This window comes from Suillus fuscotomentosus (genome assembly GCF_016647785.1).
Source record: "Suillus fuscotomentosus strain FC203 chromosome Unknown F5891scaffold_6, whole genome shotgun sequence".
NCBI classification, from domain to species: domain Eukaryota; kingdom Fungi; phylum Basidiomycota; class Agaricomycetes; order Boletales; family Suillaceae; genus Suillus; species Suillus fuscotomentosus.
The window spans coordinates 183,862-196,374 of record NW_024539518.1 but is presented as its reverse complement, the minus strand read 5'-3'; the positions used below and the strand labels follow the sequence as shown (position 1 = coordinate 196,374).

Here is a 12,513-nt window from a genome sequence, read left to right as displayed (position 1 = left end):
TTCTTGGCGGCTCACAGAATACAAATCATTAGAGGCGCTTATGTAACTTGTAGGAGCAACGTTGCCAAAGATGCTGTAAATTTGTTGTACATGTAAAGATTGTTGCAAGTCGGGCTGTAAAATTTTACAAGTCATTCTGTCATCAAATCGGGATCGCTAAACTAACCAGCAGCGCCGAAACGATGTAAATGCCGTCCTAAACGCCCTAAACCTAGACGAGACCTTTCCTAAAGCTTCCCGTACGCGTAGTGTATCCTAGTAATCCTAGTCTTGTTATCTTCTTCTTCAAACCTACTGGACCCCATCATATCCCATGTACACGTATACCGGATCCCACTGTTACTGGACTCAGTAGTGCACAATAATTTTGCCGAGCGCGCTAACGTTACGCGGTTAGTTTCTAAAAGCCGGCCCATCCGTAAAGTTGAGGTCAGAGTTAAGGTTACTTCTTGGGTCCAGAACTTCAGAAGCAGTCAGCGTAAACTGATGATGTGGACTTCTAGCCAAGTCGATAACTCCTGATTCACTGATCTGTCCATCAAACCTTAAGGCGTTTCACTTGGATGCCATCGCACCTTGTGCGCGTTCGACAGACATTGTCCGAGTACTTCATACATTACGTATCCCCTTCGTTCGGAGATCCTTCTCCTCCCACTTGGTAGAGGTGAGTCCACCCTTGAGTTCTTCTAAGTGCCCCTGCATCTCATCCAAATCCATGTCGTGCTCATTTAGCCTGTTCCCAAGTGTGCTCTCAGCCTCGATCAGCTTGCACCCAAGCTCTGCGTTGGCCTTCTGCAATGCCTCCAGCCGCTCCGTAGGTTCCAGAGACAAAGTTGACGATGTTGCTGACCATTCCGTAACTAAGCCTAAAGATGGATGGACCGTTCTCGCCAGAGTCTGAATCAGGTGCTGAGCGTGGCATGGGCAACGAGGAGAGTTGGCGCGCAAAGCTGTTGCCTTCCTGTGGGTAATCGAAAAATGAGTCCATGTCAGGTGAATACTCTCCCGAAGAGAGGTGATCCCAGTCTGGAGAAAAGTAGTGGATCCCAATGTTTGTGGAGGGCTGAGACTGTGCGGGAGTGTGGCCGCGCGAAAGGTGACGCGCCAGTCGTGTTGGAGAAGAATAGTCCTATGGAAATGCTTGAAGGACTCGTTGGATTTGACAGCGCGCGCGTTCGACCGAACATACTGAGACGGGATGAGAAAGACGACTAATTGTAGTTAGGTTCAACGGGTGGATATACATAGAAGGAGTTGCGCACTTCTGAGTCACTAAGAGCAGGCTGAGATCCGCCGTCAATACTTTTGCGTCTGCTGGCAGACGCAGGGCACTTTGACCAGCTTGAAGGGGACTGTGCGTCCAACGGGGTTGTTCGCTGTCGCCGCAACATATCAAAGGCAGAACTAATCGCTGTATTGGCCGTCTTGGGCGGCACAGACGGTGACCGGCTTGTGACACATGAAGTTCCTACCAGGCATCTGCTAGGTTATCGCGAGTGGTTGGTACTGCGAGACAAAGGATCGCGTCAGAAAGTCTCCGTAAACTTTACAGAGTGAGGGCGGGTGGGATGTATGCATCAGACGAAGGCCCATGGATGAGGGAGAAAAGAATGGCGCTGAAGGAGCAGACCTTGACACCTTCGCGTTGCTTATGAGTTGCTACAGCCTGGTAGTGTTCCAAAGCAATATACGGATCTCGCGGAGAATTATGCAAGATGCACTGAAGGTAGCGGAAATGTAAGAGCTGTTGGATGTGGCGGGAGTGATGTTGAGAACAATTAAAGGCGTATCGGCTTACTGTTCACTAAGGCAAGAACATGCTGCAGCGTGATATTAGCCGTGAATGTATCCAGAGTACCATAGAATTGAGTTGCTTGGAGTGTCGGCGTTGAATAAACCGTGCTGCTAGAATAGTGCGCCATTTAACGCGATTGTGACGAACGGTCACGCTGCCTCGTAATTAGGTCTGTCTGACTCGGACTTCCTTGCCACCATCGGTGTTCATGAAGTTCTTTATTGACAACCTACCTGTTTGTATTGTTATGTTTGATGGACATTAATGATGCTGAAGTTCTCTACTTCAGATTGTCTTCCCTTATGACCGGATTTACCCTGGTTCGTACATTCAAATGCCAGCCATACTCCACGTTAACTCTGTCACCTGCAGAACAATATGCATACATGTGCGATCTCAAAAGAACCCTGGATGCAACGGTACGGCACAAGTAGATATTGTCCTGGACGTGCCCTTCTGACTGCTTTCCTCTAGGGGCATTGCGTTTTGGAGATGCCTTCAGGAACAGGGAAGACCGTTTCACTGCTGTCTCTAATTGTGTCATATCAACAGGTATGTTTCCAAGCTCGCATCATAGCATGTTTCTTAACGCTTCTCGCTAGTTCTACCCCACGAAACGGAAACTTATCTATTGCTCGCGGACGGTTCCAGAGATCGAGAAAGCATTGGCCGAGCTGAAGCGTCTCATGGCGTACCGGATCAAGTTTGCGGAGACTCCCGAACAAGAAGCAAAAGAAGCAAGTTTCATGGGACTCGGACTCACGAGTAGGAAGAACCTCTGCATACACCCAGACGTGAGTACACACGTTATAAAGAGCCCGTTCCACAGCTTACGTTTCTCCGTCTGCTAACTTTCTAGGTCTCAAAGGAGAAGAAGGGCAAGGTAGTCGACGCCCGTTGTCGAGACCTCACTAACTCTGCTGCATGCGAGAAAGGTCGCGCAGATCCAGGTTCAGTCGAATTGTGCGATTGGCACGAGGTGAGTCATTGAAATTTGCATCAATTGCCCCATGGGTGCTAAGTCGTCTTAGAACCTGGGTAAAGGTGAACCTGGCTCCTTGATACCCCCTGGCATATGGACACTAGCCGACGTTCTTCAGCACGGGCGTGAAAACACGACATGTCCATACTTCACAGTTCGGCGAATGGTGAGTGACATCAATATCACACATTACCCCTCATCAACTGCACAAGATGCCGTTCGTGGATGTCATCATCTACTCATTCCACTATCTGCTTGATCCCAAAGTTGCCGAACAAGTTTCCAAAGAACTCTCAAAAGACGCCATCGTCGTTTTTGACGAAGCTCACAATATCGGTAAGCCTTGTCGAATAATTATTTGAATTTTCTATAATCCATCGCAGACAATGTGTGCATCGAGTCATTGAGCATTGACTTGACCCGACCGATGTTAGATTCAGCTGCACGCAGCGTTGTGAAATTGGGTGAAAAAATAGACGAGCTAGTGGTTTATATATTGTTGTGATCGTAGCACTTAAGTATATTTTTAGGATCAAGAAAACGGACGCGGCCAAACTACAGGACGAGTATGCGAGACTTGTCGAGGGGCTACAGGAATCGGCGGCGGAAGCTTCTGATGAAGACGCATTCATGGCCAACCCAGGTTCGTCGAGAAAGAAAGCAGCTTTCCACTCTACTGAAATTTTCTGGAAAGTTTTGCCAGACGACCTCCTAAAAGAAGCTGTTCCAGGAAACATCAGGAAGGCCGAACATTTTGTGGCATTTTTGAAGCGATTCGTGGAATATCTCAAGGTTTTTGGTCTGACACCTATGCGGCACACTCTGTTGACCGTTACCATAGACTAGGATGCGCGTTTTGCATGTCGTTGCGGAAACGCCATTGTCGTTTCTACAGCACTTAAAAGACATTACTTACATTGAGCGGCGACCACTGCGGCAAGTATTGTTTTCTTTCCGCCTGTATTCTTTAACATCAGCCTTCAGGTTTTGTGCAGAGAGACTACAGTCGATGATCCGTACATTGGAGCTGAATCGGCTAGATGAGTACTCGGCATTGCAGAAGGTCGCAAGTTTTGCAACCCTCGTTGCAACTTACGAAAAGGGTTTGAACTCTAATTCTTATGAATGTCGATATTAACTCTGTTACAGGGTTTCTTCTTATTCTTGAACCATTCGAAACCGATAACGCGACCGTTCCTAATCCCATCTTCCACTTCACGTGAGAGTTTGGTTATCTATTCTGAATTTTCTTTGCCTACTGAGCATTAATTTCAGATGCCTGGACCCGTCGCTCGCAATCAAACCCGTATTCGAGCATTTCAGCAGCGTCGTAATCACTTCAGGAACCATCTCCCCGTTGGACATGTATCCAAAGATGCTGCAATTCACCCCCGTCGTGCAAGAAACTTATCCTATGACGCTCACACGCAATGCTTTCTTACCGTTAGTGAGTTGTCTTGCTAATCTCTGTGCTCTTGTCCACTGAAAATATAAGGTCATCACGCGAGGAAGTGACCAAGTCGCTATCAGTTCACGTTTCGAAGTCAGAAACGACCCTGCTGTAGTTCGCAACTTTGGAAGTATTCTCATCGAGTACAGCAAGATCGTACCGGACGGCATTGTGGCTTTCTTCCCTAGTTATCTTTATATGGAGTCCATCGTCGCAGCTTGGAATGATATGGTAAATCTATGTACCCCAAGAGACGAAACCCTATTCATCATTTTCTTAGGGTATTCTCAACGAGGTCTGGAAGAACAAGTTAATATTTGTGGAAACGCCAGATGCAAACGAGACGAGCATTGCTTTGGAAAACTATCGCCGAGTGAGAAGTACCTATGCCACAGAGAAGTTCGACCACTCACAGTTACTGCAGGCTTGCGATAATGGCCGAGGAGCTGTTCTTCTGTCGGTCGCGCGTGGAAAAGTGTCAGAGGGTATCGATTTTGATCACAACTATGGGAGAGCTGTGATCATGTTTGGGTTCGTGATTGAATTCATACATTAGAGCCGGCAACTGATAGAATCGCAATAGGGTCCCATATCAATACACGGAGAGCCGTATATTAAAAGCACGGTTGGAGTATTTGCGTGATGCATACCGCATAAGAGAATCCGAGTTCCTTGGTTTCGATGCCATGCGCAACGCCGCTCAATGCGTTGGACGTGTCCTGCGAGGTAAGACTGACTGGGGTCTGATGGTGTTCGCAGACAAGGTTAGTCTATGTTTTGCAAATAGTCGTTTAACTAACTTGCCAATCGTGACAGCGTTTTGCTCGTGCCGACAAACGGGCCAAGTTACCCCGGTGGATAAATCAATACATCACGGAGGTTGCTTCTAATCTTTCTACGGATATGGCCTTGACACTTTCCAAGCTGTTCATGCGCACAATCTCGCAGAATCCAAACGAAAATCAGACTGGTGTATCGTTATGGACACTGGATGATATTGAGAAAGCGCAAGCAAAGCAGAAGGAACAAGCACTGCTCATGGAGCAACAACAAGAGCAGGAAGACGATATGGATATCGATTATGGAGACGGTGGGATTGATGATGATACGTTGTTGGGCTTGGATGTGTAGTTATACATAGTAGAGATATAATTTCTAGCAAGGGAATCCCTGAAACCACCAGGGTGGCAGACGTGAGCACTGCTGGACGATTGGAAGAATGCATTAGGTGATCCAAGATGTGATAGATATATATATACAGTGTCGCAGCCAGTGGTGAGATATGTCAGATTAGGTGGATCTTGTCATTGGGGGCACTGTGGACATATTCCGGACGAACGCTGTGAAGATGACGGATCAGCACCAGACCAAATTTAAAATTGAGGAACAGGATATACTTCTGATGTGACCAGCCGCTGGGGTTGACTGGAGAATAACAATAAGCGACAGAAAGCTTCGCGGAAGCAAAAAAAGCTATCACGATGGTGGCTTACCTATAATACCGACGGCAATTGCATGGTCTCGCCGGCGATCCGCACGTGGTCGGATGACTTGTGCTGAGGATGCAGTCTCGTGCCAGACAGTCAATGTAAGTGTCGCCTTGGAATGTAAGATGACCGCATGCCGTATTTTTTGTGAAACGCAGCTGTCGATAGCACATCTGATAGGATATGGAACAAGGGCTATTTCAGTTTTGATACGAGAAGCTTGAATGGGTCTTACACTTCGTCGGCGGCGGTAGGACAACGCTAATAAGCAAGCGACAAGTTTTGAGTTTACCAAAGGCACTGCTTTTAGTGACTTCGTGAGATCTTCCCGGCGGCATCGTTATTGCCAACGACTTACCGTACCGTACGCAGATGAAGAAGGTCGTCGGTGTTGAGGTATACAGAGGTAGAGACGGGGAGAATGCTCCTGCTTTTAAGCCGAGAGTACGTGTGCGCAGTATAATTAACTATTACATACGATTCAAATCTCGCGGTACAAGTCCGCCAACTCCCGTGTCATACCAATTTTTGGCCTATAGCAGAGACCTTTGGCAAAAAAGTACGGGTCTCAAGATCTCAGGGATGACGGTGCGAACTTTGGGCGAAATTTTCACCCTTTAACCTTGTTTGTAATTGATCGACGTTCATGCCGATGGGCGCGAGCACGACCCCCGGGTGCCCTGATCCCAATATTTTTTCGAAAATTCGTCAATTTATGTGCCGCGTTGACCTTGGTGGTCCGGGGTCAGATTAGTATATTTACATTATCTATCATCATAGAGTGTTCCTATAGAGGCTTGTCCAGTCTTTCTGGGCGCTATCAGAGGCCCTACGCGTGCAGCGGAGGCCCGAGTACTAGAACCTCCCTTCCTCGACTTGGCCAATTCCTAAAGCACTGCGATTACTGAGCATTCAGCCATCGGCACTGAGGGGAAATTATCCCGGGAGCCTTCTCGGGAAGTGATCAGAGGGGGCATGTGCAAACCTAAAAGCTTGTAGATCCGACATGTAAATTTACATAGCAAGATACGAGATAACCCCAATACTTTTCACCTGTGATTGTCAAGCATGAGGGTCGCTTTCTCGCCACCTTGAGAATAAACTGACATGAATAAAATCAACAAGATTAGTGAGTCGATCGAAAGAAACGGTGTTGCAAAACTGATCCTGACCATATGCCACACCTACCTTCTCCGAGTAGAACAGCATGCGCAATTCGCTCCAAATTGGAATGCTAAGAAAACATTGCTCAGGTGAGCACCTTGTGATATAATCCACCTCAAAATTTTCTGGAGACCAGGCCTTCGTCATCCTGCTTGTATTTTCCGGATAAAGGATCTGGCCCCAATTTGTCCTGATTGCATCGCGCATACGACCCTTGGACCTCGACAATTTGTCCGGACAAAATCAGGTCTCCCAACCTATATTCGGGGGTCCTGCGGGAGGTCAATGGAGACGTGAGCTTGTATTCCACCCAAGGAAATTGCTTCCCGAACTCGTGGACCCTTTCTCCATTCCGTGGAACATGCAAAAGGCACGATCTTACTGACAAGCTTCTCTTCCTGGGTATCAATCCCCTTTTGGTTTCCCTGAAGCTCGAAGGCGTCCAGGATAGTCAAGGATTCCGGGAATGTTTATAAATAAATCGACATTTTGTGAGACCACATATGAGACTTGTCCGTCAAAACAAAACCGGTCGGGGGGGTGAAGCGGCAGAATGCCAGGGACTCATCGACAAGGTCCAGGTCGACTGGTTACGAACGGATCTTTAAACGGTGACCTACTTGGGGGCCGGCTCGTGATGCATTGATGAGTCAGAGTAAAGGCCTGAAGCGTTTTAGCGGCGTCGCACCTCCAAAGATGGCTTGTGTTACAAGCTTAGCTCCTATCCGAAATATGAACTGGCATGTGGGCTGTAATTTTCCGTCTCCGCTTGATCGCACTGTCATCACGATGTAATTCAATTATACCGTTAACAGCTATTTGTCGCTGAAGAAACCCCCCCAACTTGCCCTTCGAGTCGTTTTTGGAAGAGCGACGTCAACTACATGAGTATTGACATTGCTATGCGCTCCTGCAAGTCAACCATGTTAAACCATGTTCCCACCTCGGTCAATCAGATGTGACAGGACATGCATGTTGCCGTACATCTTCCAGGTCCCCTCTCTATTTGACCAAAATTGTCAAACGATGAAATCCACAACTGATCAAGGAAGCTGAATTGACGCGGCGTCAATGTCATCGGTAGTCTTTGCTCTTCTTTGCTTGGTCCTGGTTCTGAAAGTTTTTCCACGACTTGGAAACCCCGCGCTGGAATCGGCATTTGTAGGCACTATGACACAAATCCCCATTCTCTTGGAAATCAATGCGGCACCAGGAGGTAACCTTATGCATATCTGCGATAAAAGCTTCCCTTGTTGAGACTAAACGCTTTTGACCAACCTACATAGGCATCCGGTGAAAGGCGAAAACCTGCAACGGGATTTAGCTATCACATACTTGATGAAACATGCGAAATTCACGGTACCGATATCACTAGCCTTGACAGTCTGTTTGGCATATATGATTGTAACAAGAAGGTCTACCGGGAAACGGCATTCTTTGTTGAGGTAGTGACAGTTCAGATAAACGATATATAGTCCCCTGTCGCCGCATTCTGCTCGGTGTTCAGTAATCGAACGTGAGGCAAAACGTCATCGCCAAATAGGTGCGTGGCTCTTTCGCGATGTAGATTTAATGCTCGCATGGTACCGCGAATGTTAACTAATTTACTCACATTGAATTGAAGAAGTTACGAGGATGTACGGCTTGTTGTCAGAGCATGGTGCGGATTTAGCGTTAGATTGGTTGGAGTTTCTGGATCTGCGGCATGTTGCTACTTCAATACGTGATTGGGTAACATCATGTCAGCGTCTATCAACACCAAAACTTCCGTTGACCAGGTCACATCTGTCACTGCGTGGCGTTGTGTGGCGTGAAATTGCAGCATGACGTCTTCATAGCGATTCATTTCCGTTTTCGGTTCTGGCAACTGGTAATCGATGACGCCAAAAGTACTGTCCACGTCGGGAACTGAAGGGAAAGCCATCGCCATGACGAAGTTGGCCAGACGGACTTTAGTCACGACTATACACGCTATAGTAATAGATCCTGTGTGAAAGGCTACCGTTCATTGAGGATCGGAGACGAGGCGACAATCGCACAACGAAAACGTGATGGGTTGCGCATAACAACGATCCACTGACGTACAAAACTAATCAGCGATCTAGAAAACTCGCGGTGTGTAAAGCTTGCCAGGGGCATCTTCCTCTGGACTTATCCCACCTTCACTTGATACAAATGACATATTCTCTGCCCCAAATTTCCTTCAAACTGCCTTCTGTTGACAATATCATTTCACGGGAATCAGGTCGTTTTGTAGACCCCAGGACAAGACTACCGCATAAAAAGCGAGGAGATCTCCCAAACTCAGCCCTGAGATATACAAAATATGCATCATACGTCCTAACCCCCAACTTAGTCTAATGTTTGTGCAAAAAATAAGGTGCACCTCATGTCAGTGCAGGGATTTCCTCTGACGCAACCTCCGCGACCTCATCGTGAGAAATCTTTTCCTTGATATTCCGTATTGGCTCGCCCCTGATGACCTTCCTTACTTCCTCGGCATCCAAAGTTTCGTGTTCTACCAGGGCATGCGCAAGCTGCAAACACAAACGGATGCAGGTGAGATGCGAACAGCAATAGAAAGAAGAAATGCGCGCACCCGATGTAGTTCCTCCTTCTTTTCCGTCAGAAGTTTGGTTGCCCGTGCCTCACCCTGTTGCAGTAATCTAATAGTAGCATGGTTAACATAATGGCAACAATTCAACAGAAGTTACTCGCTTGGTGATTTCCGCATCTATTTTCTCCCTTGTGGCAGGGCTTATCGCTTCATCTTGGTCGCTATAGAATACTGGACCAACTTTTTCAGAGAAACCCCATTTCTACAGATGTCACCCAATTAGCGGTGAGATGGTCACGTAATGTCCAAGAGAGTCAATTTGATTTATGCTAACCTTGACCATGGCGGTTGCAGTACGAGTGGCATGCTGGAGATCAGATGAGGCACCACTTGTAAGGCCCCCTGTCCCGTAAACTAAAATCTCAAGTCAGCAGTTGTGGGAGATCGGGGTGAAAAAAACTCGCTAAGTCCCTCCGCTACGCGACCACCCATGCAAACGTCAATTGTGGCTTTGAACTCCGTTTGCGTTACTGAATACCGGTCATCTTCAGGAAGTTGGGAAGTCTAATAAATGCAAGTATCAGTATAATTTTCAAGCCTGGAGGGTCACCATCGGCACGTACAACGCCCAACGCATGACCACGCGGCACACACGTGACTTTATGAAGGGGCATAGCACCATCCGTATAAAGAGCTGTCAGGGCATGTCCTCCCTACCACCATCCATCAGCTTCGAAATTTTCACGCGGGATCCGTGTAGTTGATGATGCACCTCGTGATAAGCGGTCAACAACTTGTTCTTCTCGTCAATGTATGCACTCTTCCTCTCGGCTCCCAAAAGAATGCGGTCCTACATCAAAGTGAGATAGGGTTATATAATCATCCTAGATTACCCAGAAAATGAAGAACACGCGCCTTGGCCCATTCAAAGTGCTTTAATGTGACCTCGCTATAACCTTCCTTCGATGCTTGTATAGCAGCCTGACTGATATATGACGTGTCAAAGTCTCTGAGAGACAGGAAAAGCGCATGCTGCACTCACTTCACCATGTTTTGCAGTTCGGCACCGGAGAAACCTGGCGTACCCCGCGCTAGTACTTTAGGATCAACAGCTAACGGTAAGCCCAACACGATTTAGTGATTGGATTGCACAGAGTAAGAGAAAAAGCGTACCAACGCTTGCGACCACCTCTTTCATGAAATGCTGAAGTAGTTGGACTCGACCACGGATATCGGGCAAAGGGACAGCGATAATCCTGTCAAATCGGCCTGGACGCGTCAAAGCACTAAACAAACAATTGTCAGAGACGTCGGCACCAGATATGACAAGCCTAGCACATACAGGTCCAAACTTTCCGGGAAGTTAGTCGCAGCAATGACGATAATGCCTTCGCTTTGCAAGAAACCATCCATTTCCACCAGCAATTGATTCAAGGTCTGTTTCATGTAATGTTGGTCTCTATGACTGCGCTTCCCACCAACAGCATCCAATTCATCGATGAAAATAATAGCAGGCTGTCTCTTCCGAGCGGTTGCGAAAAGCTCTCGGACACGCTTAGCGCCAACACCCACGAACATTTCCTCGAACTCAGAGCCGGATGCGAAGAAAAATGGCACTCCCGCCTCTCCGGCAATAGCACGTGCGAGCATAGTTTTACCGGTACCGGGAGGTCCTGTTAGCAAAACGCCTTTTGGAAGTTTACCACCAAGGGATGCAAAAACAGTGGGATCCTTGAGAAATTCTACAATATCGTGAAGTTCCTAGATGAGCGTGAAATATGTCTTCTCAGGCGATTTATAAACTGCAAAACTTACCTCTTTCACTTCGTCGACACCATGGACATCGCTAAACCGTATGGTCCTTTGTTGAAGTGGTTCGAACTCTGCTTGTCGAGGAACAGGTTTAAGCAGGCCTGAATTCTCCAAGAGCACAGACAAGATAACGAGAATGACTGTTGAAGAACACGAGATTAATGACCTTAAGCTTATGATCTGATGTGCACCTACAAAATCCACCCATAGCAGTCAAAACTAAGAACCGCACAAGACGCATAACTGTGGACCCTTTCGCTGGAAGCAAAGTGAGAGGGATGTATTTGTATATGCTGATGACTACCTACGCTCACTGATAGTGACATGAATCGGATTGCCGCTTACGCCACTACCCTTGCTCAGGGCAGCTGCGAGATTCGTCATGTCTGTGCTCTGAGAAGCCGAGGCACCATCAAGACGAGAAGTTGCGAGTAAAGGTCCTGCACGCCCAGCGAGTACATCCGAAGCAATCTCTTGACTTCGGGATGGAGGTGGTATCGGTGACGAAGTTGAAGGAGCATCAGAAGGGGAATTCGAAGCGTTGGCCGGAGAATCAGCTGGTGAGGCGTCTGTAGTAGTAGTACCAGTAGCAGCAGCAGCAGCAAGAAGCGAATCGCGTCTGCGAACAGCCAAGTTGACTGAAACCTCTTGACCAGTCTTGAGTAAGGATGTAAGATACAGCTGGAATGCCGCATCGGACCGAAGAAGCGGTGATGCTGAATTCTATCAAAAGGAAAACAACCCATGAGTTCAATGAGAACACAGATAAGAGATACAAAACATATTTACAAATTCGCACGTCCTTTCCCAACGAGTGATTACTACTTCATACCCAGCTTTCACTTGCGTGTCTACAAGAACTTGATACAGGGCCAGCTGCCTAGCAACATCATCTGGATTTGCGTTAGCTTCTGCTTCTAGACGAGCGACTTTCGCTACGACCGCGGGGGCAGGCGTAGACGATGCTTTCGACCAAGGGAATAATGACAGTGCGCGTCGGAGGCAAGGCTGTGCAGTCAGTGGTTGGATCCGGTGTTGGGTAATTAGCAGGGGTGCTTTAGATGCGAATGTAAATCTTGAGTAGGGTTGTATTGGTCGAGAATTAGAGAATGAGCGGAACTGTATGCATGACTTTGGAGGCAGAGAAACGACTGAACGCCCTTGGGCGCGCAGGATGCCCGGTAGCTACAAAACATCATGGTTGATGCAGTAGCATACGATTAAAGTAACAGTTACTTACCAGGAGGTGCACGGACATGCACTGGA

General features: G+C 47.5%; 4 protein-coding genes across 4 annotated transcripts; 1 reads left to right on the top strand and 3 right to left on the bottom strand.

The window, feature by feature from the left end:
- Positions 1-512: 512 nt before the first annotated feature.
- F5891DRAFT_620714 (uncharacterized protein) lies at positions 513-1,548 on the bottom strand. The gene is made up of 2 exons (XM_041372493.1): positions 1,263-1,548; positions 513-1,188 (listed from the first exon to the last, which is right to left on the bottom strand). Exons 1-2 carry the CDS (start codon positions 1,389-1,391, stop codon positions 610-612), a joined length of 708 nt encoding a protein of 235 aa, XP_041231229.1. The 5' UTR covers positions 1,392-1,548; the 3' UTR covers positions 513-609.
- A 455-nt stretch (positions 1,549-2,003) lies between these two features.
- Positions 2,004-5,358, top strand: F5891DRAFT_943454 (uncharacterized protein; the record flags this gene model as incomplete). Its single annotated transcript, XM_041374481.1, has 19 exons — positions 2,004-2,030; positions 2,085-2,115; positions 2,168-2,214; positions 2,270-2,347; positions 2,398-2,589; positions 2,655-2,774; positions 2,827-2,943; positions 2,990-3,113; positions 3,161-3,264; positions 3,297-3,420; positions 3,472-3,569; positions 3,619-3,880; positions 3,927-3,996; positions 4,053-4,224; positions 4,273-4,458; positions 4,508-4,600; positions 4,652-4,758; positions 4,811-4,991; positions 5,044-5,358. 19 exons carry the CDS (start codon positions 2,004-2,006, stop codon positions 5,356-5,358), a joined length of 2,448 nt encoding a protein of 815 aa, XP_041231228.1.
- Positions 5,359-5,625: 267 nt separating this feature from the next.
- F5891DRAFT_1005749 (uncharacterized protein) lies at positions 5,626-5,972 on the bottom strand. The gene has a single exon (XM_041360402.1). It carries the CDS (start codon positions 5,885-5,887, stop codon positions 5,717-5,719), a length of 171 nt encoding a protein of 56 aa, XP_041231227.1. The 5' UTR covers positions 5,888-5,972; the 3' UTR covers positions 5,626-5,716.
- A 3,293-nt stretch (positions 5,973-9,265) lies between these two features.
- On the bottom strand, positions 9,266-12,177 carry F5891DRAFT_943392 (ATP-dependent metallopeptidase Hfl; the record flags this gene model as incomplete). The annotated part of the gene is made up of 15 exons (XM_041374478.1): positions 9,266-9,415; positions 9,478-9,531; positions 9,584-9,697; positions 9,770-9,856; positions 9,916-9,999; positions 10,059-10,148; positions 10,208-10,285; positions 10,345-10,420; positions 10,478-10,547; positions 10,609-10,721; positions 10,778-11,196; positions 11,251-11,387; positions 11,443-11,505; positions 11,556-11,970; positions 12,037-12,177. Coding segments are annotated over 15 exons (2,091 nt in total), but the record flags the coding sequence as incomplete, so codon positions are not given.
- Positions 12,178-12,513: the final 336 nt, after the last annotated feature.

Excerpts from the sequence above, each read along its gene's own strand:
- F5891DRAFT_620714 (XM_041372493.1), bottom strand. The coding sequence starts at position 1,391 with ATGTTGCGGCGACAGCGAACAACCCCGTTGGACGCACAGTCCCCTTCA. Across the intron at positions 1,189-1,262 it reads CTGCTCTTAGTGACTCAGAA|TATGTTCGGTCGAACGCGCG; the intron begins GTGCGCAACTCC and ends ATCCCGTCTCAG.
- F5891DRAFT_1005749 (XM_041360402.1), bottom strand. The coding sequence starts at position 5,887 with ATGTGCTATCGACAGCTGCGTTTCACAAAAAATACGGCATGCGGTCAT.